General features: G+C 42.8%; 1 protein-coding gene and 1 long non-coding RNA gene across 3 annotated transcripts; one reads left to right on the forward strand and one right to left on the reverse strand.

Annotated features, from left to right (window-relative positions):
* Positions 1-2111: 2111 nt before the first annotated feature.
* Positions 2112-23405, reverse strand: LOC105917894 (VRK serine/threonine kinase 1). 2 transcript variants are annotated; one of them, XM_036129967.1, is made up of 13 exons: positions 23298-23405; positions 21750-21909; positions 21562-21617; positions 20244-20313; positions 19664-19751; positions 18834-18942; positions 7958-8050; positions 4387-4519; positions 3871-3991; positions 3711-3769; positions 3453-3622; positions 2536-2629; positions 2112-2434 (listed from the first exon to the last, which is right to left on the reverse strand). In XM_036129967.1, exons 2-13 carry the CDS (start codon positions 21907-21909, stop codon positions 2271-2273), a joined length of 1317 nt encoding a protein of 438 aa, XP_035985860.1. In that variant the 5' UTR covers positions 23298-23405; the 3' UTR covers positions 2112-2270. The 2 variants fall into 2 exon arrangements, with proteins under 2 accessions (XP_035985860.1, XP_035985861.1); XM_036129968.1 differs by having other exon boundaries at positions 21750-21928; positions 23298-23394.
* Positions 8576-9714, forward strand: LOC118559275. Its single transcript, XR_004928744.1, has 2 exons — positions 8576-8873; positions 9323-9714. It is a non-coding gene; the product is annotated as an uncharacterized LOC118559275 (long non-coding RNA).
* Positions 23406-23886: the final 481 nt, after the last annotated feature.

Here is a 23886-nt window from a genome sequence, read left to right on the forward strand (position 1 = left end):
GTAAAACCGGAATAAAACTAGGATGATATAACAACAAAAACACCAACAAAGCCATGATTTAAAGAACAGGATAAACCTAGATCAACCTGCAGAAAGCCAGGATTAAACTAGGACAAAATCTTAATAAAGACAAAATAAAGACCAGGACAAAACTAAGACAATACCCAGATGAAACTAGAAAAATAAAGCAGCACAAAATCAGCATGAAGTCTGGAAGACGTTAAACATGCATTGCGTTAATCCAAAGGTGTAAGGCGGACATACTGATGACGTTCAGCTGGTCGATGCATTAGTAGCTCCTGACTGTTACTGAGTTTCTTCTCAACTCAGGTTTGATTTTAAACTCATGAGAGATTTTATGAAGTCACATCCGTCCCTAAACGGTTTGCAGCAAACATTCCAACAGCTCTTTGTCTTTAAGTTTCGGACCCCCACCTCCACAGAAAACACTGACAATTGTCACAAACACAGAAACCCACTGGTTGGGGAAACTGTTATTGAGTTCTGGCCTGGGGAGGGTAGGTGTCCATATCATGAGAGAGAGCGGTTAGTCGACTGCTGCGAGGCTTTCACGCTCCGCCGGCTTGCCCGTCGCAGAGGACGCTCAGGTAAGACCCCCACAATGAATTAGCCGGGCCTTTCGCTCTCTTTTCCATCCCTGCCCCCCACCCTGCAACATCCATTTACTGTCATTATGTACTGCTGCCCCCTGCTGTGGGCCCACGGCTGTGACGCCCCTCGGGTCAAAGTGTGGGAGGGGGCTGGAGGGGCTCTTTTACTCCAGAGGAGGCTGCAACAATCAATAGCTAGCCACCAGCCACCCCCCCGAGGGCCTTCTCGCCACCAACATTAGTGGGGATGTCTTCCTCCGTGGAGAGGTAGCCCGTTGGGACTTAATGAGAGGTGGGGGCTTGAGGACGGGAGACAGACGAGGGGAAAATGGACAGCTTGTCAGCAACATCTCAAGTGTGAAATGTTAACGTGATGGAGACAACTCTAAATACCCGACATGAGTTTCTGTCAAATCCGAGACGCAAAGACAGGGAGAGGAAAAGTTCCTGCATCACCCCTTCCCCACGGCGTGATGCTTTGTCCTAAGTCCCATGTGGGCCGTGGCCAGCGGACGTCTTTATAGATCGACTGACCTGGGAACTGGTCCATGACATTCTAAAGTAAAATATAAATTTTCATTATGAATATAACCAAGTAATTTCGATAAACAATGGCTAGCTAAAATAAAATGTGGAACTCTGCTCACTGACATGTCTTACTGTATTTGGTGTTAACCTCAGAAATAATGAGTGGAGCCATCAAAACTGAAAGAAAAACATATAGACAAAGAAAAAGCTACAAAATAAAAAGTAATCATGGCATCTGTTCACCCAAAATGTGCATAACTTTGATTTTCCCATTCCATTCTATGCTTATTTTTTTGTGCATATTTGAATGGCGAGGGGTGCCGGTCAGACGAGGGCTTCTGCAATTTTGGGTTTCCATGTGAGCTCATGTCAGTCCCTTATTGCTTGCTTGAAGATCTTTTTTCCGCCCGTGGCCAATCGGTGCTTTTTGCGTCATTCTTCATCAAATCAGATTAATTTATGATACCCATCAATCAAAGTCACTCCCCTGGCAGCTTTAGTTGCACAGGCGCGAAATGTCCCTCAAACACACCGACGCAGACAACAAACACGAAAAGAGAGGAGACATTGGCGACACCTTTAGAAAAAAAATATTTACCAAATAATTTCACAAATCCTTTGCTGGTAAAAAAAAAAAAAAAAAAAGCAGATAAAGAAATTTGGACAAGATAGAATTGACTTAAAAATCTAGGAGCAGGCAAGTGACAGTGGTCGGATTTTTAGTTTATTGTTGTGCTCTAATCCCTGATTGTTATGAGCAACATCAAGTTCATCAACTGCTGCACAACACTTTATTCAACCCTGATTAGGCTGGCGAGCTCTTTGCCCTTTTAGCATCATCATCCAATAATCTCACCCAACGAAATGAAAGAAATGCCCAATATTTTGACTCTAGCTTTTAGTCAGGACAAAACCCTTCCTACAGAAACCTAAATAACTGGCAGAATACAGCAGCGGAAATAACCAAGACTATTACTTTAATTTAATCTTTATTTCAAGAGCTCTGGCTTAACCCAGACGTAGCACAGAAAAACATTTCTAAGCAAAGTTTTACAACATAAGACAAGTTCAACATTTAAGAACTAGAAGAAACAGCAGGAGGAAGGAGGAGTGGAAAAGACAGCTGGGCATTCAGGAGCTGACTTTCTTTCTCCCTCTGGAGCGCAGGCTAAGTCCAGGTGAAGTCTGTGTGGCCGTCTCTTTCACTCTGGATTTATGGTCACCCTGCTTCCCGGCGCTGAGGAGCTTTCGGGGTCTGGCAGCAGCTTTGGGACTTTTCTTCACTCCGTTCACCTCTGCAGGAGGAAAGTCAGAAAACAGCTAGATGATCCACTGAGAACGAACAATTCCTCCAGCAACAACAAAAAAAAAAACACCTCAAACAATAGAAACCCACCTGTTTTCTTTGAGGGCTTCGCTTTCTTGATGGGGCTTCCGTCAGCGACACTCTCCTCCGCTTTGTCTGCAGCTTTCTTCCTCTTGGTCGTCTTCTGAAGTCAGAAAAAGAACAAACTGAAATCATCCGAAAAGACGAATGATATGGATCTACAGGGTTCTGTTACGACTCACTAGGAGCCCAGAGAAATGCCCAGCATCTTTATCTCAGTCAAGAAGGCTTTTGCTACTTTATTGCACGCAGAATTCAGATTGTTGAAGGAACAAGATCTCAGAATGTCGTCTAACGTTTTATTCCGCTGCAACAAACCTCTACTTCTTACAGTTTATAATTTATTTTGGTCATTAAAATACCACTTACTACTGTTTAAGCGTTCCGGTTCATAGTGAGCCATGGGACGCGTGGATATGCGACAGGAATCCTAACATGACTCTGACCCTGTAGCTGCAGGTAGAGCTCTCTGCAGAGATGGAGAACTAGCTGCGCGCTCCAACGACACGCGCGGAAGACGACCACCTCCTCCAGCCGGCCCCCCCTTTCCCCTCCATCACTCCCTCCCTTTTCTATTTCTGCGTTTTGATGCCTAATGATGGCTACGCGGCGCCCGCTGAGGTGAACAGATTGGCAGGATAATTACGTATAATAACCAGCGCGGAGACCCGGCAACCTTTTTGGCTGGAGATACCGGTCCCTGTTGGTATCTTCCATATGCACAAAGAGCAAAGCGTGGCACAGAAACAAAGAGCGCAGAACAAAGGCGGCAGCAAAAAAGGTAAAAAAATAATAAAAAATAAATTAAGTCTTAAGTTTTATGTGACTCCAGGGAACTGGTTTAAAAATGCAGACAGATAGGATGATGATGATGATGAGCTGATATCTGAAAGTCTCATGATGCGTGGGGGTGTGTGTGTGCTGACCTTGGCAGGAAGTGTTGGCTCTCCGTTGACAGGTGTGAACTCCAGCTTGCTGTCATCTTTCGCCTGGATGCTCTTCAGCCCGTTCTGCAGGATGGATCGCAGCCTCTCATATGGAGGTTTATCATTGTAGCCCAGAGACATCACCTCCTCCATGAACACCTGGATTTCAGCTAGAACACGAACCCCGCCTGTATCAGCTCAAATCATACCACCCATATAAACCACCATCATCTAATCACAGCAGTTTCATTTGCTCACCTGGTTTGTCCTGAGTGGGGAAACACTGGGACAAAAACTCTGAGATGTTTTCCTGACTCCTGTGAAAGGGAAAACCATTCAGCACATTTTGGAATAATCAGTAAAACCCGCAGCATTGGCTGCGCCCCCCGGATTTTGCCCTCAGGTGCTCCAGTCCCACCTGATCTTGGAGTCTCTGACATACACAGGGTCCTGCAGACGGTCCTCCCAAGGGAGCCGACCACAGAGCCACTGGACCATGCAGTAACTGAGGATCTGCAGGTCGCTGCGCCTGCAGGGAGCTGCAGCCATATAAAACAGGTTCAATCACACCGGGAACAGCTGAAAGGAATACAATAAGTCCAGCCTGATATAATAAGAGATGGTTTAACTCCACTTATTTACTTTGTTTCCCCATCAGGAGATCAATATTAAACTAATTCCAGGGTTTCTTCTTCCTTTAACACACAGGCTTGGACATAGCATTCCCTCAATTACCACGTCGCTGATCCATAAAAGTAATAAAACTCTGCAACACATTTTTTATTTTATTATCACTGCCGATCTTATAATACTTCGGAGAGCCCTTACCAAGATTGGCTGATATTAACAGTGCAATCATTTTATTTTGCAGGGTAAATATTAAAGGCAGATCTGAAAACATTAGATCAAGCAGATTTTGGTCGTTTGGACCTACATGCTCCTTTGTGGGCGTCGATGCTCGTGAACTCGATGGTTCCGTTGTGACATTTCTTTGGATCTTCTTTGTACTCTTTGAGGACGCCGTCAGGTGCGTACCTGTAAGCCAGCCCGTAATCAACCAGGTAAACCTGCAAGACAAGCGTGTACACTAAGTTGATTTACACTCGTTATACACAGTTAAGCTCAGGGCTGAGGTCTGATGCCAAGAAGAAGCTGAAGATGCCTTAGTGTCCTGCAGGATCGGACAGCGTGGCGTAGTTTATTTAAGTTTGGCCAAAACAGTCAAACCAAAAAGGAAGAAACAAAGACAGGAATATTGTGTCATATTTCCATCACACAGTAGCTACTTCCAGATTCCTAATTTCCTGAATGCAACATCCACAAATCCTCTGTCCAACATGCAGCGGCTAAAACTAAATCCTTAAATTGTGGTCAAACCTGTCTGCAGTGTCCACTTTGTTAGGTACACCCCATAAACTGCTTATTGACAAAGAAAATGGCAATTTAGCTTTCAATGCGGTGCGGTTGTTGGTAGCAGGTGGGCCGATCCAAGTGTTTCAGAAACAGCTGATCCACTGGGATCATAACCATCTCTTGAGTTTACAGAAAATGGTCCAAAAAGGAGAAAAATAACAAGTGAGCTACACTTGTGTGGATGAAAACGTCTTGATGTCAGAGGAGAATGAGCAAACTGGTTGAAAATGACAGAAAGGCAACAGTTGCTTAAATAACCTCTTGTTATAAGCAGCATGTGAGGAATCCCATCTCTGACCCCACAACACATTGAACCTTGAAGTGGATGAGCCACGGCAGCAGAAGAGAACAACCAACCTGAGAACAGGAGACTGAGTAGAAAATTCACACAGGCTCCCAAAAATGCACAATAGATTGAAAAGATAATTCCTGCTCTGATGAAGCTGGATTTTAGCTGCAACATTCAGATGTTAGGGTCACAATTTGACATTAAAGCCTGGATCCTGCCTTTTATTAACTGGTCAGGATGGTGGGGGTGGTGTGGGGATACTATTTTGGTCCAGATGAAGCACCTTAGACCCAGCAGTGGACGGTTTGAACACCACAGCCAACCTCAGCATTGGCGCTAACCATCCCTTATGAGCAGTGCATCTTTCCTCTGATGAATAAAAGGACCATGTCACAAAGCTAAAAACATCTTAAACAGATGACGATGTTGCTGTCCTTCTTTGGCCTCTACCAGATTTCCAATCAACAGAGCAGCATCACTAACTATATTTACATGGACAAAAGTAATCAGAATAAAACCAATCACAAAAAAAATGCGTCATGTAAACACACCAATAGGAATTATGGTGATCGAATTAAATCTGAATGAGGGGTGAAATACGTCGGGAAGCAATACTGTTGGGGCTCCAAATACAACCTTTCTGTTCAAAATTGTTGCTTAATCAGAAATGTTTTAACCATAATTAGAAGCAGGTGCAAGTCCAGCCTGGGCCCTCGGAAGACCAATAAACTCGTATAATAATGCTTTGTTTAGCAAAGACGGAAGTTCTTCTTCTTTGTGTTTTTTTAATGAAATTTGATAACTCGCATGTCAGAGTGGTTCTATTCTGAATAAAGCCAGGTGCAATTCAATCCGTACAATCTGATTATTTAATCCGAATACATTTTAAATCCGATCGTAACATTTTGTGCATGTAAAGATAGCTATAGATGTATATTAATGTTGATATGGACTAAAATCCTCGAGCAATGTTTCTGACTCCTTACACAATTTATGCCTAAATGTTATGTTATTACTGTTTGTTGCGTGTCCAAAGCCGGAGTATTTCCTGAAAATAATTTCACCGCGGTGACAATAAAAACCTTCTTGATTATTAAAAGAATGAACGCAGTTCTGGAGAAACAGTGACAATCAAGGTCACCCTAACGCAGTGTCTGGTCAGAGGACATTGTATTTAGCCACCTCTGCAACATTGTTCAAAGCTCAAATGGTTTTTAGATTATTGTGGAGAGTGATCAAATGAAGATTAAATGCTGCGATCTCTAAAAAAACTAAAACATGCAGGCGTCATCACTTCTCATGAGAGTTGCCACACATGTAGGAATTTGCTGCTGACCATAATGCAGCTGAAGGAACAGTTGCATTATGGTCAGATGTTCAGCTACAGTAAAGAATGGGTCGGGATGTCCACGAAAGTCCTGCGAGCGTAGGAGCCGTCTCCTGTTGTTGCCCTCAGTACGTTTTTTTTTTGTTCTGCATTGACTGTGGATGGATGCGAATACATCTGCATGTACAGTGAAGACTTTTTATACAGTAGAAAGAAATGCATTGTAACAAGTATAAGAATCAAAACAGAAGACTGGTGCAGAGTTTCTCTAATGTGTCCTTCTGAGTGTTTTGGATATCTAGAGAAGAAAAGCTGAGAGCTACCATTAGCCCTGCATGGTAAACCAGTGACAAATCCTGATAAAAGCCATGTGTGGCATTGCTTCTCCTCCAAGAGAGTGGATTTCCTTCCAGCTCTACCCAAAAACCCTGCTACTGCAAAAATGGATCTAAAAATAAGTAAAATGTTCTTAAAGTTAGCGTATTTATCCTTGGTTTGAGTAGGTAAAATGGATTGTCGGCCAATGGAATGAGTATTTTGACCCCTAAAATAAGATAATTAGACATCCTGCATTTATGTGCAAAAAACATATTCCATTGGCAAATAGTCTTATTTACCTGCTCAAATCAAGGACAAATACACTCATTTTAAGAAAATTTTTACTTATTTCTAGTTCTGTTTTTGCAGTGATGAGAAAGAGTGGGACCAAAAGGTTCTCCAACATCATCATCATCATCTTCCAACAATCACGGGAGCAATCTCAGGCTTTTCCAGCACATTATAGCCCAACATTGCAACAGTAGCTAAATGATCATAACATTAAGACTTAGACTTGTGGTCAGAAAAAAAAAAAGTCTTAACCCCATTCAGCGGATCTTGTGGTCAGTTCTCAAAGAGCATTTGGAGAAACGGAAACCATCAAACTGCGATGAACTTTAAGCATTTAGAAGACTGAAGTGGTTAGAAAGCAGGAAGAATATACGACTATCTTGTTTAGAGAAAATAAATATCTGCAAATATATCAAAGTTTGAGTGTATTTGTGTTTTAATAAAGAAAACTCTGCAGCTCACAAAAGGGCGCTATAAGAGCATAAATAAATAAAAAAATGCCCTAAAACAGCCACTCTACATGATGCTGAAATCCCGCAGGGCTGATTTTTAAATTGTCATTTATAAATAGCTCTTTAATAACAACACTACTGATACATTATTAATCTCCAAATTAAATATTTGCCCCCGCCCCCACCTTATTTGCTGGAAAAAGCTCAAAGCCGCTTCCTTTTAATCTCACACACACATGCTCTGCAGGCCTTAATTGAGTCTAATGAAGCAGTTTGAGTGTGTAACAATGAAAAAAACAAAAATAATAAAAACACACAATCATCTCTACGGTCGCAGAATAAAAAAGCAGATTCTCAACAACAAACAACATTTCTGATCCTGAACCCACAGCGTGCTGGTTTTACTGGTACTGACCTGGTTGGGATCGCTGTGGCCCAACATCAGGTTGGACGCTTTGATGTCAGCGTGCACGTACTCGTGCTCGTGGATAAACTCCAGCGTGTCCAGCTACACGAGGGAAAACAAAGAAAACAAAATCACTTGTGATAACATTGGTTCTCCAATTTGCATTGTTTGTTGTCATTTCAACTCTTAGTTCTCTCCATCTTTTATCTCTTCTTAGAAGGTACACCTGGTCTGGTGTTCTGTTAGCTATGACATCATCCAGGGGAGGCAGATCATGCGCTATTACCATATAACATAGAAAGTACTCCTGGGTCAATGTGAGCTTCTGTGCTTTCTGTGTCTCTTCTCTGTCTTCTCTAACCCCCAGTGGGTCGAGGCAGATGAGCGTTCACATTGAGCCTGGTTCTGGTTCTGCTGGAGGTGTTTCCTCCCTGTTAATGGGGAGTTTTCCTCTCCACTGTCCCTTCATGCATTCTCAGTATGAGGGATTGCTGCAAAGCCATCAGCAATGCAGACGACTGTCCACTGTGGCTCTACGCTCTTTCAGGAGGAGTGAATGCTGCTTGGAGAGACTTGATGCAACCTGCTGGGTTTCCTTAGAGAGGAAACATTCTGACCAATGTAGCCCAGGCTTCATAAGCTGTTAGATGTAAAAGCCTGTTGTTTAGTTGTCTGAATGTGTGAGAGAGGGAGCTGGCATTTATGGGGTTAACTCAGCCGTACAGCGCAGAGAGAGACGGGCGCGTCTCAGTACTGCGGCTGCGCACAGCGCTCTGAGAGACAGTTGGAAGGAGGACACATGTTCCGGTTGCACGAGAGGCTCTCTGCTTCGGAAAAAGAAAAAAAGTTAATACATAAACTTAGCGGTTGAAAAAAACCTTGCAGGCAAATTCCAGGATTCATATTTGATGTTGCCTACTCGGCGGTGAGTTTAATATGCACTTTGAGCGATGTAACACCGAATAAACATGTGCTAACGTCAGCGCTAATTAGCCGCTAACTGCTAATGTTGATACCATATGCGTTAGCCGTTAGTGTAGCAGCCAGGATGAACTATCAGTGAACTCAGCTAACAGAGCTGACGAATTTTCTAAGTCTTAACATGTCAGGGTAGTTCAGATAAATTGCTAGGCAATTATTTGTGAATATCATTTATCGAAAGTGGTGTGTGTATTGTATGAAAGGAGAGGGTAATTTGATTTTTTTATTTCATTTACACTGTTGAAGTAAGACTAAAATAAGAATTACCTATTTTTGTTAATTCATTTAAATTGATATATAGGTCATATTTGTGTTATTTATTTTAATTAAGGAGTTATGGCCTGTAGTATTTTAATTTACGGAATAAATGAATGAATGTGGCCTGTCCTACAGGTCAGGTTTTTGTTCTGAGATAAGACTTGGTGACTCTTGACGCGGAGGAAGAGGCATCAGCGACACTAGTGGTCCACGAGAAAAAGGATACAAACATTGGAACAACATCGGGCTGATTCCAAGCATCTGTTGGAGTGACGGGATCCATAGAACTAGATGGCGAGCCAGAACTGAAGGAATAAAAACTGAACGACTCTCCTAAACCTGCGGTGTGGTAGGACAGAGTGAAACGCATTAAAGGGCCCCAACGATACCAAACGAGAACTAAACTGAGCTCATATTTTTTTTCTAATTTTCTTTATTTCATATTGTGCGCACTTTATTTCTTCATATTGTTGTCATATTGTTAATATTGTTTACATTCATGATTAACAATACATTTTTGAACGTAACTTGTGTGTGAGTGTGGTCAATGTTGATGTTTTGTCCTGGGCTCCATGAGCGTTACCTTAAAATTCTGATAATTGGCCCAAAACTGTGAACCTGAAACCCAAAATTACATTTAATTCTTAAAAGAAATAAGAGGTGGGTTACATAAAGTGGCGAGCCCAGCCAGGAGCCCAGTATAGGTGACATCAATCTTGACTTATTGAAACATGGATTTTATCCAGAGGTTAAGTGTTAAAATACCCAACGCAGTCATTGTTGATGGAACAACTGGATTAGTTCAAGATGAAGAAGTGATTGACTTCCTTAAGAAGTATGGTGCCATTCAGCGCACTCTTTTGGTTGATGATGAGTCCTCTGAGATACACAAAAACCTGATCGTCGAGTATTCCAGTGGCTCAGCTGTAGAAGCTTTGCAGCCACTCTTACCATACAGACACACATTAAAAGGTGATCCAAATGTTGTATACAATGTTGAAGCTTTAAGTAGTGTTTACACTTCTAAGCTAGGTAGCCGTGCTACAAAAACATTCTTGACAGAGCTAAAAGAGCTAGCAAAGCTAAGCGGCAAAGACTATGAAGCTGTCTTAAGAGAGATGATGACACAGATAAGTAGTGATGTTGAAAGCTTGCAACCTGCAGAGGAGCTGTCGCCTTTAGCACTCAGTGAGTCCCTTGTAGAGTCCCCACAGACTACCAGTGTTTTCCCAGGTCCCCCTCAGAATGACAGTGGTGAAAACAGTGCTACTTCAGCATCAGTCGTACATGGAAGGAGGGCCCCATCCCTTTCTGCAAGTGACGTCAATCCACCAGAGGTTCAGAAAGTTGTGGTTGAACACATTGTGAGGAGGGAGGATGCAGGTTCTTTCTCGTCATTCCCAGTCCGACTTCGCTCATTTTCAGGGAAAATTCCTAGACCCAATAGTGAAGTAGATTATGACACTTGGCGTTCGCACATTGACCTTCTCTTGAATGATCCCAGTATGTCTCCTCTTCAAGTGTCTCGTAGAATCTTGGAGAGTCTGCTTTCACCTGCAGCAGATGTGGTAAGAGGCCTAGGCTCCAATTCATTGCCTTCAGTTTATTTGCAACTTCTAGATTCTGCTTTTGGTGCAGTTGAAGATGGAGAAGAGCTGTTTGCTCAATTCATGAGTACTCTCCAGGATCCAGGCGAGAAGCCATCAGCTTACTTACAGCGGTTGCAGCTCACGCTTAACCAGGCTGTTAAGAGAGGTGGGGTCGCACCAGGGGAAGTAGATAAACACCTTCTTAAACAGTTTTGTAGAGGGTGCTGGGACGCTGCTCTGCTCTCTAGTTTACAACTTGAGCAGAAGAAAAACCTCCCACCCCCATTTTCGGAGCTTTTACTAATCCTCCGTACTGAGGAAGACAGGCAGGCAGCCAAAGCGAGTCGCATGAGGAAGCATGTGGGTTCCACAAAGCATAGAGTTCAGCTCCACTCACAAAGTGGCTGTATTTTTGAACCAACAGAGAACCCAGAGACCCAATCTAGCGCAATTGATGATCTTAAGAAGCAGGTAGCTAGCCTCCAGAGTCAGCTAACCACTTTGATTGCTCAGAAGAAGCCTAAGGGGTCTAGTGAAAGGGGAGCTACAGGAAAAACCCAGAACAGAGTGGCAGCATCACACAGTGTAAAACCAGATGTGACAAAGCAACCAAGGACAACCTACACAAACAGACCCAGACCTTGGTATTGTTTTAATTGTGGGCAGGACGGACACATATCAACGGCTTGCACTAATGACTCAAATCTGACTTTAGTGGCTGAAAAGAGAAAACAGTTGGAGGAAAGACAGCGCGGATGGGAACGACAGAACTACCCTGACTTACCTTTAAACTAGGTTCAGTCCCTGTCGTGGGGCAGACAGGGGCTGAAGAGAAGCAGCCACGCTCCTCAAAGAAATACAAAGTTAAAAAATGTACCATTTCAGAACACTCTAAAAGAAACCACTCCTTTAAGCTTCCTTCCGGTTTGGTCGGTACCAGAAGTACAGCTGAAGTGACCATCAACGGTAAGCAAGTTAACTGTCTGCTTGATACGGGGTCACAGGTCACTACTGTTCCGCATTCATTTTATGAACAACATCTAGCTGAACAAGAAATCAAACCTTTGCACGATCTCTTAGAAGTAGAGGGAGCAAACGGACAATCTGTGCCCTATCTTGGTTACATTGAAATGACAGTTGTCTTCCCACCGGCTTTGTTAGGTGTCTCAATCGAGATACCTACCCTTGCTTTGGTTGTGCCTGATGTCAAGGCCATCTCACAGTCTCTTGTGCTAATAGGCACCAACACCATGGATGCCTTGTATGACACATATTCGGAAAGTGAGTCAACCAACTATCAGCCAGCTCATTACGGTTACCAAGCTGTGATCAAGGTCCTTGAACTCAGGTGTAGACAGGCTTGCGGTAGCCATGGCATGGTAAAGCTACGAGGGAAAAACACTGAGGTCGTTCCAGCAGGAAAAACCGTTGTTATTGAGGGCTTTGCTGTGGCTAACGACTTCCTGAATGAAAAGACTGTTGTTGTTGAGCAATCATCTTCATCTACTTTGCCTGGCGGGTTAATAGTGAAGTCTTGCTTAGTTGACCTTTCCAACCAGCGACTCTTTAAGCTTCCTGTCGTTATTAGTAATGTATCTGAGCATGAAGTTATCATTCCTGCAGGGTGTAAACTCGCCGATGTTAGTACTTACCAGAGCATCTTGTACCAACAACATGTGAATCCAACACCCAATGCTGAGTCAGCTCAGAAGTCAACCTTGAACTTCAACTTTGGGGATTCACCAATCCCGACTGATTGGAAAGAGCGCATTGTCGAGAAACTTCATAACATGCCGGAAGTTTTTGCGCAACATGACTTGGATTTCGGGCGCACAGATAAGGTGGCGCATCACATTAAGCTTTCCAACGAGATTCCCTTCAAGCAGCGGCCTCGGCCACTACATCCAGCTGATGTTGGAGCTGTTCGCAAGCATATCCAAGAGCTCTTGCATGCTGGGGTAATTAGGGAATCGGAGTCACCTTTTTCGTCCCCAATCGTGGTGGTCCGAAAAAAAGACGGTACTGTCAGACTCTGCATTGACTACCGAAAGCTGAACCTGCAGACAATAAAGGATGCCTATGCACTTCCCAAGCTTGAAGACACCTTCTCTGCACTTTCAGGTTCTCAGTGGTTTTCGGTCCTTGATTTGAAGTCTGGTTATTACCAGATTGAAGTTGAAGAGAAGGATAAACCCAAAACAGCATTTGTATGCCCACTTGGGTTTTGGGAATTTAATAGGATGCCACAGGGCGTGACAAATGCACCAAGTACCTTTCAAAGGCTAATGGAGAAATGCATGGGCGATATGCATTTGAAAGAAGTCTTGGTTTTCATAGACGATCTGATTGTCTTCTCAAAGACCTTGGAAGAGCATGAAGCTCGACTTATAAAAGTTCTTAATCGTTTGAAGGAGTTTGGTCTAAAACTCTCACCTGAGAAGTGTTCTTTCTTTCAGCAATCTGTTAGATATCTTGGGCATGTCGTTTCCAGGGATGGGGTTGGAACTGACCCTGAGAAGGTTGCTTCTCTCAAGACCTGGCCAGTCCCCCAAAACCTGCGAGAATTGAGGTCATTCTTAGGTTTTGCCGGGTACTACAGGAGGTTCGTGAAAGGATACTCTAACATTGTGAAGCCCTTGCATGGCCTGACTTCTGGGTACCCACCTCCACGTAAGAAATCCAACTTGAAACATTCAACTGATCAGACTTACCATGACCCAAAGGAGCCCTTTGGCGGTCGTTGGACCTCTGAGTGTCAGCAGGCATTCGAGCAGGTAATTGAAGCACTTACCACCGCTCCTGTATTGGGTTTCGCCGATCCTCAAAAGCCGTATGTATTACATACTGATGCCAGCACCAGCGGCCTTGGTGCCGTTCTTTACCAAGAACAAGAAGGTCAGCTCCGAGTCATAGCTTATGCGAGCAGGGGGCTATCGCGGAGCGAGAGCAGGTACCCAGCTCATAAGCTGGAGTTTTTGGCACTGAAGTGGTCAGTTGCTGAGAAATTCTATGACTATCTTTATGGAAATCACTTCACTGTGATTACTGACAGTAACCCATTGACGTATATCTTGACCACTGCGAAACTCGATGCAACGAGTTACAGATGGCTTGCAACCTTGTCTACATTTTCGTTCAAACTTGTGTACAGACCGGGGAAACAAAATGCAGATGCCGACGGACTGTCACGCAGACCTCATGGCGAACTGTTAGACGATTCCAAGTCGCAGAGGGAGAGGGAGCGGATCTGGCAGTTCACTCGTGACCATCTTGCTGACCCGGACAATATCGATGCTGTCGACCAGGCAGTTGTTCAAGCCATTTGTGAGAGGCAATTTGTCTACAGTGACAATCTTGATGTTCATAGTGATGCTACTTTGGTTGAAACACTAACCACCTCCACCAGAGCGGTACCTGACAGTTATGGGAAAGAGGACAAGCTTGGAGGATTACCACACATTCCGCATTTAACTGAGGTTGAGTTAGCAAGTAAACAGAGGGCTGATCAGTGTTTGAAGCATGTTATTCACCAACTTGAGTGCGGGGAGAAGCCACCTCCTACGCTACGGAGCGAGCTCCCAGAACTTCCACTCTTGTTGAGAGAGCTACCGCGTCTTGAGCTCCTCAATAAGGTGCTTTACCGAAGACGGCAAGTCGGTACTCAGACTTCTTATCAGCTAGTTTTGCCAGCTGAGCTCCGTGACATGGTCTTGATGAGCTTGCATGATCACATGGGACACATGGGTGTTGATCGTACCCTAGATCTTGTCAGAACGAGGTTTTTCTGGCCCAAGATGACTTTAGATGTTGACAAGAAAGTGAAAACATGTGGCAGATGTGTGCGCCGAAAGGCATTGCCAGAGAAAGCTGCACAATTGGTTAATATCAACACAACGAGACCACTTGAGTTACTCTGTATGGACTTCCTTTCTTTGGAACCCGATAGCAGTGGAACGAAGGACATCCTGGTTATCACAGACCACTTTACAAAATTTGCGGTTGCCATACCGACGCCCAACCAAAAGGCCCGAACTGTGGCGAAGTGTCTGTGGGACAATTTTATTGTACATTACGGGTTCCCAGAAAGACTCCACAGTGATCAGGGACCTGATTTCGAGTCTCGCATGATTAAGGAACTGTGCCAAGTAGCTAACATACATAAGGTGAGGACAACTCCGTACCACCCTCGTGGAAACCCGGTTGAGCGTTTCAATCGCACCTTATTGAACATGTTAGGTACTCTGGAAAATCAAGAGAAGTCTCGGTGGCGTGAGTTTGTAAAGCCGTTAGTTCATGCATATAACTGCACGAGGAACGAGGTAACGGGATTCACGCCATACGAACTCATGTTCGGCCGCCAGCCTCGCTTGCCAGTTGACCTTGCTTTCGGGTTACCCGTCCAAGGTGGTCAACACATGTCGCATTCCCAGTATGTTCAGACTCTCAAGTCGCGTCTTCAGCAAAGTTACAAAATGGCAACAGCAAATGCTGCAAAAACATTAAGTCGAAACAAAACAAGATACGACAAGCGTGTAACAGTTTCGGACTTGGATGTTGGAGACAGAGTTCTCGTTAGAAATGTCCGCTTACGTGGAAAACATAAAATATCTGATAAATGGGAAGCGACAGTCCATGTTGTGGTAGGTAGAGCTGGAACGCTCCCTGTGTACACAGTCAGGCCTGAGAACCGTGAGGGTCCTTTGAGAACATTACATAGGGACTTGTTACTTCCGTGTGGCTATTTACCAACAGAGGACAGCCATCCTGTCCCACAGTCCGGGAAGCGTAGGCCGTCGACTCGCGCAAATCCTTCCCCAGATGAAACAATCCCCTCAGACGAGGAGGAAGATGAGTTTTTTCCTATTTACTGGTTTCGGGATCCTTCCTGTAAACAGGTACCAACTTTTCAGAACACAGCTCAGTCTGATCTTGAGATGTCCCCTGATCAAGATACACAAGGTCAGATACTTCCACTTGATCATCTTGTTGAGGATTCTCCAAGTGTTCAGTGTGTTGATTACTTACCTGAAGTTGACAACCACCCTATTAGGCTTGATGGTACTGCAGATGGCCTTCGGGTACTCGACCAGCCTGACAGTCATCCAAGTAACATTCAACCTTCGACTATTGACATAGCCACAACGGCTGAACCAATGGGTTTGACTGAGAACGACTGTACTGAGACACAGTGTGACAAATCTCCAGATGTTCCAGATGACACTAGTGCCAATCAGACAGTAGGTGCATGTACATTTGAGGCACAGGAGCAGGAGCAGGTTAGTTCTATCAGACGTTCAACTCGGACTAAGGACCAACCTAATCGACTCACATACACAGAACTAGGTAAACCATTATTGGCTGTGATGCAGTCATTTTTTCGTAGTTTATCTACAGTTGTTGACACTGCTTTGAGTGATGACTTTAAAGGCTCCTCTTCCTTAACTTCCCAGGTAGTAACTACTCAGCCTTTGCCATGTCCCGGGACGTGCATGAACTCAGGGGGGGAGAGTGTAGCCCAGGCTTCATAAGCTGTTAGATGTAAAAGCCTGTTGTTTAGTTGTCTGAATGTGTGAGAGAGGGAGCTGGCATTTATGGGGTTAACTCAGCCGTACAGCGCAGAGAGAGACGGGCGCGTCTCAGTACTGCGGCTGCGCACAGCGCTCTGAGAGACAGTTGGAAGGAGGACACATGTTCCGGTTGCACGAGAGGCTCTCTGCTTCGGAAAAAGAAAAAAAAGTTAATACATAAACTTAGCGGTTGAAAAAAACCTCGCAGGCAAATTCCAGGATTCATATTTGATGTTGCCTACTCGGCGGTGAGTTTAATATGCACTTTGAGCGATGTAACACCGAATAAACATGTGCTAATGTCAGCGCTAATTAGCCGCTAACTGCTAATGTTGATACCATATGCGTTAGCCGTTAGTGTAGCAGCCAGGATGAACTATCAGTGAACTCAGCTAACAGAGCTGACGAATTTTCTAAGTCTTAACATGTCAGGGTAGTTCAGATAAATTGCTAGGCAATTATTTGTGAATATCATTTATCGAAAGTGGTGTGTGTATTGTATGAAAGGAGAGGGTAATTTGAGTATTTTATTTCATTTACACTGTTGAAGTAAGACTAAAATAAGAATTACCTATTTTTGTTAATTCATTTAAATTGATATATAGGTCATATTTGTGTTATTTATTTTAATTAAGGAGTTATGGCCTGTAGTATTTTAATTTACAGAATAAATGAATGAATGTGGCCTGTCCTACAGGTCAGGTTTTTTTGTTCTGAGATAAGACTTGGTGACTCTTGACGCGGAGGAAGAGGCATCAGCGACACCAGTGGTCCACGATAAAAAGGATACCAACATTGGATAGCCATCGGGCTGATTCCAAGCATCTGTTGGAGTGACGGGATCCATAGAATTAGATGGCGAGCCAGAACTGAAGGAATAAGAACTGAACGACTCTCCTAAACCTGCGGTGTGGTAGGACAGAGTGAAACGCATTAAAGGGCCCCAACGATACCAAACGAGAACTAAACTGAGCTCATATTTTTTTTCTAATTTTCTTTATTTCATATTGTGCGCACTTTATTTCTTCATATTGTTGTCATATTGTTAATATTGTTTACATTCATGATTAACAATACATTTTTGAACGTAACTTGTGTGTGAGTGTGGTCAATGTTGATGTTTTGTCCTGGGCTCCATGAGCGTTACCTTAAGATTCTGATAATTGGCCCAAAACTGTGAACCTGAAACCCAAAATTACATTTAATTCTTAAAAGAAATAAGAGGTGGGTTACACCAATCTGTCTGGAGGATTTCATTTAATTTGATTTTGTAAAGAGCCTTCAGATGACGTTTGTTGTGAATTGGCGCTATATAAATAAAACTGAATTGAATCGAACAACATGTGATTAGAGTGGAACATCATGAGGGAAGTTTACAGCCAGGAACTGAACCGGTTTATCTCGATGCATCCTTTGTTTGGTTGTTGAGACTGAATCATCATCAGAGCACAAGTAGAGATGATCAAATGAACCATGACCAACATCTAGACTGTAGAGAGCCACATTTAGGTCTGAAAGGTAGAAGAGTACCAGAGAACTCTACTTAAGCACTAGATTAGACACTCTTCAAATAGTCCAAATAAGGACCGCTAAATTGCGTCAACAGAAAGAAAACTGTGCGAGCAGAGAGCGTTACACCTGAATGCGAAGTTTGGGAGCTTCTGTCAAAGAACGAGGACCAAATCCTTCGTATAATCACTCCAGACACCCAGGACGCACAAAACCGTTTTTAATGAACGGATAATTTCTGCTGTTAAACGCCGTCTTAGAGACCATATTAATTATTATTGAAATTAAAGATCATAAGGTTGTTTTGTCAGCAGAGGTTCTGCAAAACAGATTAGGAATGAGAAATGGGTCTGAAGTTACGTAGCGGCGGCTGTAATGGCCGCTTGGTGTGCTGCCCTCCCACACTCAGACCGGCCCAGCCCGCCTCCTTCCCTCCTCTCAGAGCGACGTATCGCTGCATCGTTTTTTCCCCAGGGTTCAACAGTCTTTACAGCCCGAAGGCTGTTCTTAGGAGGCGGTTAATATTCATCTTTGTTTCTTTACAAGCGTGCCACAATGTTTAAGATCAGGTTTGGCATTTTTCACCTTGGTTTAATTGAAGGACGATTAATTAGTCCTCCTAAGGTGATGGTTGTTTAGGTCTCCGTGCTACAGCACATAGTTCTCCTGATGTTCTCCGTTTTACTAGATAATCAGAATATTAACCTTCACTTAATTAGCTCGGTTTAGAGCTGCTATCGGTAAATTTTCTTGGTCTTCAATTTACTGGCACAGTGGATAAGACCTTATAAGACAGTAAAAGTCAACACTGCTCTCAATAAATAAAAAACTAAAAAGTAATCAGACTTGTTATCTGGTTGTCTGGCACCTGCAAGGATGCGTCTTTGCTTTCCAGAAATACCTCAGATGTTTAACATTTATTCAGAGTTCAGTGGAAACAGCGACAGGAAAGCGAAAGCTCTGAAGTGACAGATGACCAACCAGACGGAGGCCGAGCTGCAGGACCAGTTTCCTGGGGAATCTCTTTCCACATTCTTCAAACTTCTTCTGCAGGTCCGTTCCAAGCCTGTCGATCACCATGAAGCGATACCTGCAAGGAACACCGAAGCGTGGATCCAACACTTAACAGAAGTCTCACTTCCTTTTATAACACAGCAGCTTGATGGATGAAATGTCAAATATAAGCCATTAGCTCTGATTAATACATAAAGGTTAATCTTCAAAGTTGAACTTTCTGCTTTAACAAACTTTGATTCAACATTTTCAACCAGTCTCTGGTAGGGGTGAGCAACATGGACTTTAAATCATGATATATTGTGGTGATAAAAGACCATCACCAGCATCTTGTGGTTTCTTTAGGTAACTTTGTGGCTGTGACTTCATGTCAATTATAGCCCAATAAATACAAATAGTCCTTAAAAAACACATCTAATAATGCAACATATATTAAAGCAACATTCGAAATATGTTTCATCAGGACACAAGTTGCATAAAGAAAATGTGATTTTTATCCCAAAACTGCACACAGTAACGGCATTTAATTATATTTTTGAATTCATTGATGCTCTGAAGAAACCAACAGTGGAGCAAATGGCTAAAGTTTTTTTTAGTTTTTTTTTAGGCATTACTAATTGGAATTAGTCTCTGTTGTGTTTGGCATCACTCTCCCATATATACATAAAGCTTTGCTCCAAGTCAGGTTGTGCTCCTTAACGAACCCGATAAAAACGTTCATCACTTTATAAAAATATTTGGGTTTCAAGGCCAAAATTTATCCAAGGACGAAAAAAAAAAAACGATTTTCAGCTCACCTTTTGCCCGCTTTGTCGTGCTGACCTGAGCCCCAGTACTTGGGAACCCCCAGCTGTTTCAGGTTCTGAGCCTTCAACCACTTCTGAACTACGCAGCAAGAAGAAACATTTAAATCACAGATGGCCGCTCCAACTTCCAGTGAAAACTGTGGTTGATGATGCAGGAGAGCCATTAGATTACAGCTGTGTGTTGTAAAGGTGTGTGCGTGTGTGTGTGTGTGAGAGAAGGGGGCGTTAGTCCAGCATGGCCGGGAGCTAATCTGCTGCTGGGACAAATATTTACCAACAACGTGAGAGTCCCACATGAATAAAAGATGAGCCTCTGCTTCCTTAGTAATATAGCAGTTAATTGTCAGGGGAGATTGACATTTGGATTGTTATTATATAAAACGCAGAGCTGCGGCCCGGGGGCCAGCAGAGCTCCACCCTCCCCTCCCTCAGAGGAGCCCTCTGCAGCAACACAGTGGTTTTAATTAAGAAAGTTGCCTTTGTTTTCTTTGTTTGGCCCGCTGCAGAGACATGCTCTGCGTTCTGATCACAGGGTTAGCTCTGGGAGCTGATGGATGATTATGGGACTCACTGAGATCGGGCTTGGCAGCTCTCGTGTAGAAATTCAGCTCGCAGAAGAGCGGTCCGTTTTCGCTCGGCTCCTGTGGACACAGCAACCACCGTAGTTAGTCCCCATGTTCAACAAATTCAATTAGAAAAGGCTGTTTTGATTAATAAGTTAAATGCAATACAATAATATAATTTAAATAACTTAAATGCTATAAACGTTGAACTCTTGAACGTTGAAGATGTACATGTCTCTCAGTTCTTCCTTAGCAGGACCCTTACTCTGACATAAAACATATAAAACAGCTCATTAAAAAAGAAATCCAAGATTTTTGTCGGTTTCCTGTAATCAGGTTAAATCACTTCTAAATTAAGTAATTGAAAATAAATGATTGCTGTAATTTGATTATTTTGGTCAGACATTGTGAGCCAGTAAGTATCTTGTTATAATCTCAGGTTTTGAACAGGTGTAACACTGGTGTGGCCTCAGTGCGCACGTGTGATGTAGCTCACAGAGGTCCAGCGAACGCTCATGAAAAATTAGGGAGAACGTCGCCCACGGTGCCCTTTTTTTCACAAAGCGGGACCACCATGCTGGTGGATAGGTGACAGTGAGATACATAAATCCTGGGGAGCAAACGCCCAGCTGATAAAACGACCTTTGTCAAAGTTTGTACAGAGAAATACCAACTTTCAACAACACAGCAGCATTAGTCTGTCCCTGAAAGAACGTATCAAGTTAATTAGTTCAAATTTAATCTGCTGATTTTTTTTTCTAACATCTAAATGAAATGCAAAGTAGGTTCCAAGAAATGCAAAGCAGTTGTTGTTTTTTTTTCTTCCCACGTGTCAGACAGAGGCCAGAATCATCAGCTGTAGATTTCACTCTGGTGTTTCCAGTAAACGAGCCAGACAGACTGGTTTTATTCCAGTCACTTTTTTTTTCTACTCGCTCCAGTTGTTTAAAATTGCCTTTGACTCTTCTAGTTCAACTGTTTTACTGTTTTTAATGTTCTTTGTTTCTACATTCTATCCCTACTTGCTTTTATTCTATTTTCTATCTACATTTTATTCCTACTTGCTTTTATTTAGCTATATTTTAATCATGCAAAGCACTTTGCATTATCTTTGTACTGAATTGTGCTATATAAATAAATTTGCCTTGCCTTCCAGATAACTGATATGCCAATTCTAACTCAAAGGCTTTTACAACTACGACAAAACAACGTGATGACGTCACTGTTTTTTGTTTTGCATTTTTTTGGGGGAAGTTCCTCGGAAGGTCTCCCTGTCGTACAAAACGTCGGTGATGTCTGAAAAATGTAGCTATGAATCCGTCTCACCACTTTGATGACGTAGCGAGCATCTGGCCCGACGGGTTTCTCAGAGTTCGGCTCAGCTGGAGAAAAGCAGAATGCATGTCAGAAGCTTGCGTACAAAAACCTACATTGTAAAAAATAAAATAAAAAATTGCCAGTTTAGAGTCTAACAAGCCCAGATAAAAGCTCAGCCCACGTTTGAGCATTCATACCAAGGTATATGAGGCCGAAGCCCCCTTTGCCGACTGGAGGTCCCAGCTTCCACGACTTCTTTCCAGTATCTGTCAGGACTTCTCCAGGTGGGAACTCCTCTGCCAGCTTCCGCTTAGCAGGAGCTCTTCCTTTCCCCGCTGCCTTGGCTTTAGGAGGCATCTGAAACGGATTTTCAGAGCCGTAAGACATATTTACAGCTTTAAATAAAGAAGTTCCCATAGCAGGGCTATAAGACTGCAACCATCTACTGGATAGTTTTTCTTTTAACAGCTGACAAAAAAAAAGCCTCGTCTGCTCTGATTGGTTAGCTCTGCCCAGCATCCAGCATCGCCTTGGCTGAAACCTGACACCGTTCACTGATGGTAACACTGGTAAATGCCCATGAAAAATTACACATTTTGAAACATTGTTTACAATAACCTTGTAGATCATTGTCGAACCAGGAACTATGACATCACTTGAGCGGTGACAGGCTTTGATGGTTTCCACCTACACCAGCAAAAAAGGCGCCAAGGAAACTTGAAACCCTTTAAATCTGACACAGTGTTAAAGTAATTTTTTTGGGCTGCTTAAAGTCTCCAGAATAAAATAATAAGAAAGCCAAGCTCAGGATTCACTCAATAAGGAAACACTGTACCTAAATTATTAATAAAGATCATAGCAATAGTTTAGCCACCCTTTAAAGCAGCATCAGTAGGTTCTAAATATAAATAAATGTGAGTGCAACTCTTCGAAGTCTGTGGAACCATGTTTACACACACATATATATATATATATATATATATATATATATATATATATATATATATATATATATATATATTCTAATCTTTAAATTGATATAATATTATACGTTAAAATGTATTTTTATTTCCAGGAAAGAGTTATTTGGTGCTGGATTAGCACTAAAGTTGTGTAAAAAAAACACTATTCTAGTCCAAACACGTGTAATTCATCAAGGAACGTCCTACATTGCATGAAGGATATTCGGTTGATTCGTTGACTTGACTCAATATTTCAGAAAGCATTTCTCTCTCTGCTTATAAACAACTTAATAGACGTTTATATCAGTCACGTGGCCGAAATAGGAGATGTTAGGCTTTCTCCATGCACCCTGGCAGTCAGTGATCTCTCTGGCGCATCCTGTCGAAGCCGCGTCGGATGCGCAGCAGAAAACCAAACCACGCCCACCCGGCACACCGATTTCCTTCACCGGAGAACACAAAGTTACGTCATGACGTAAACCAAAACATTTCTGGTTAGTTTTAACTTAAACCCGGAACCTGAAGCAAACTTAATGTTGTTTTTCTCTCCAACAAAGCAGCAGTTCCTGTTCGTCGTGTAGACGAGCCTCTGTTTGACTACAAAAACGGCTTTATTACGTCCTGTGAGCCGCGTTGAAAGCACATAAAACCGAAGCAAACACCGGTTAGCCTCATGCTAACGGCGATGACTCACTAAAGCTTTTCTGTTTAGAAATCACCAGATTTATACAGCTGCTACCCATTAGAACACCCATTTAACAGGATTTAAATGATAATACACACCGTAAATGTGTTGTTTATAGCTGACCGTTGGTTAAAACTGTTCGGGAACCGACAAGCCGCAAAACTACCGCTCAGGAAGCAGCGTCACAGCGCTCTGCTATTCTATTGGTCCAAGACGATACGTAATGGTTACAGCGTAGAGGTGCGTTCAGGAGTCAATACCAGCTCGGAAATTCTGTGTTCGCTTCAAAAACTTTTGAATGCAGCCAAGAAGCATGAGCCTATGTGGTGGTAATTGGTAAGCAAAATAAAAATATGTTTTAATAAAGTCTGCATTAACGTTTGAAAATATAGCTCTACTGTCTGAAGTCTAAAATGGCAAGTTGTCAGGCAGCAGAATCGCAAAACAAACCTAAAATATAGAAACAAAAACTACAATTATTTTATTTTTTTGCTGAAAATCACTGAATACAGTATGTTATTTTTTCAGAACAGGAATTTAAAAGTTAGTAAACAACGCCTTTCTTCATAAAGTGTCGTGAACATGGAGGTAGAGGGCTAACAAATGGGGCTTCAGAATGTCTGTCACAAAAACCCAAGTTATCTGAAGTAATTTTTGATGAAACGCTTACCTGGAAGAAGCATACAG

Source organism: Fundulus heteroclitus, unplaced genomic scaffold, assembly GCF_011125445.2.
Source record: "Fundulus heteroclitus isolate FHET01 unplaced genomic scaffold, MU-UCD_Fhet_4.1 scaffold_262, whole genome shotgun sequence".
Taxonomy (NCBI): Eukaryota; Metazoa; Chordata; class Actinopteri; order Cyprinodontiformes; family Fundulidae; genus Fundulus; species Fundulus heteroclitus.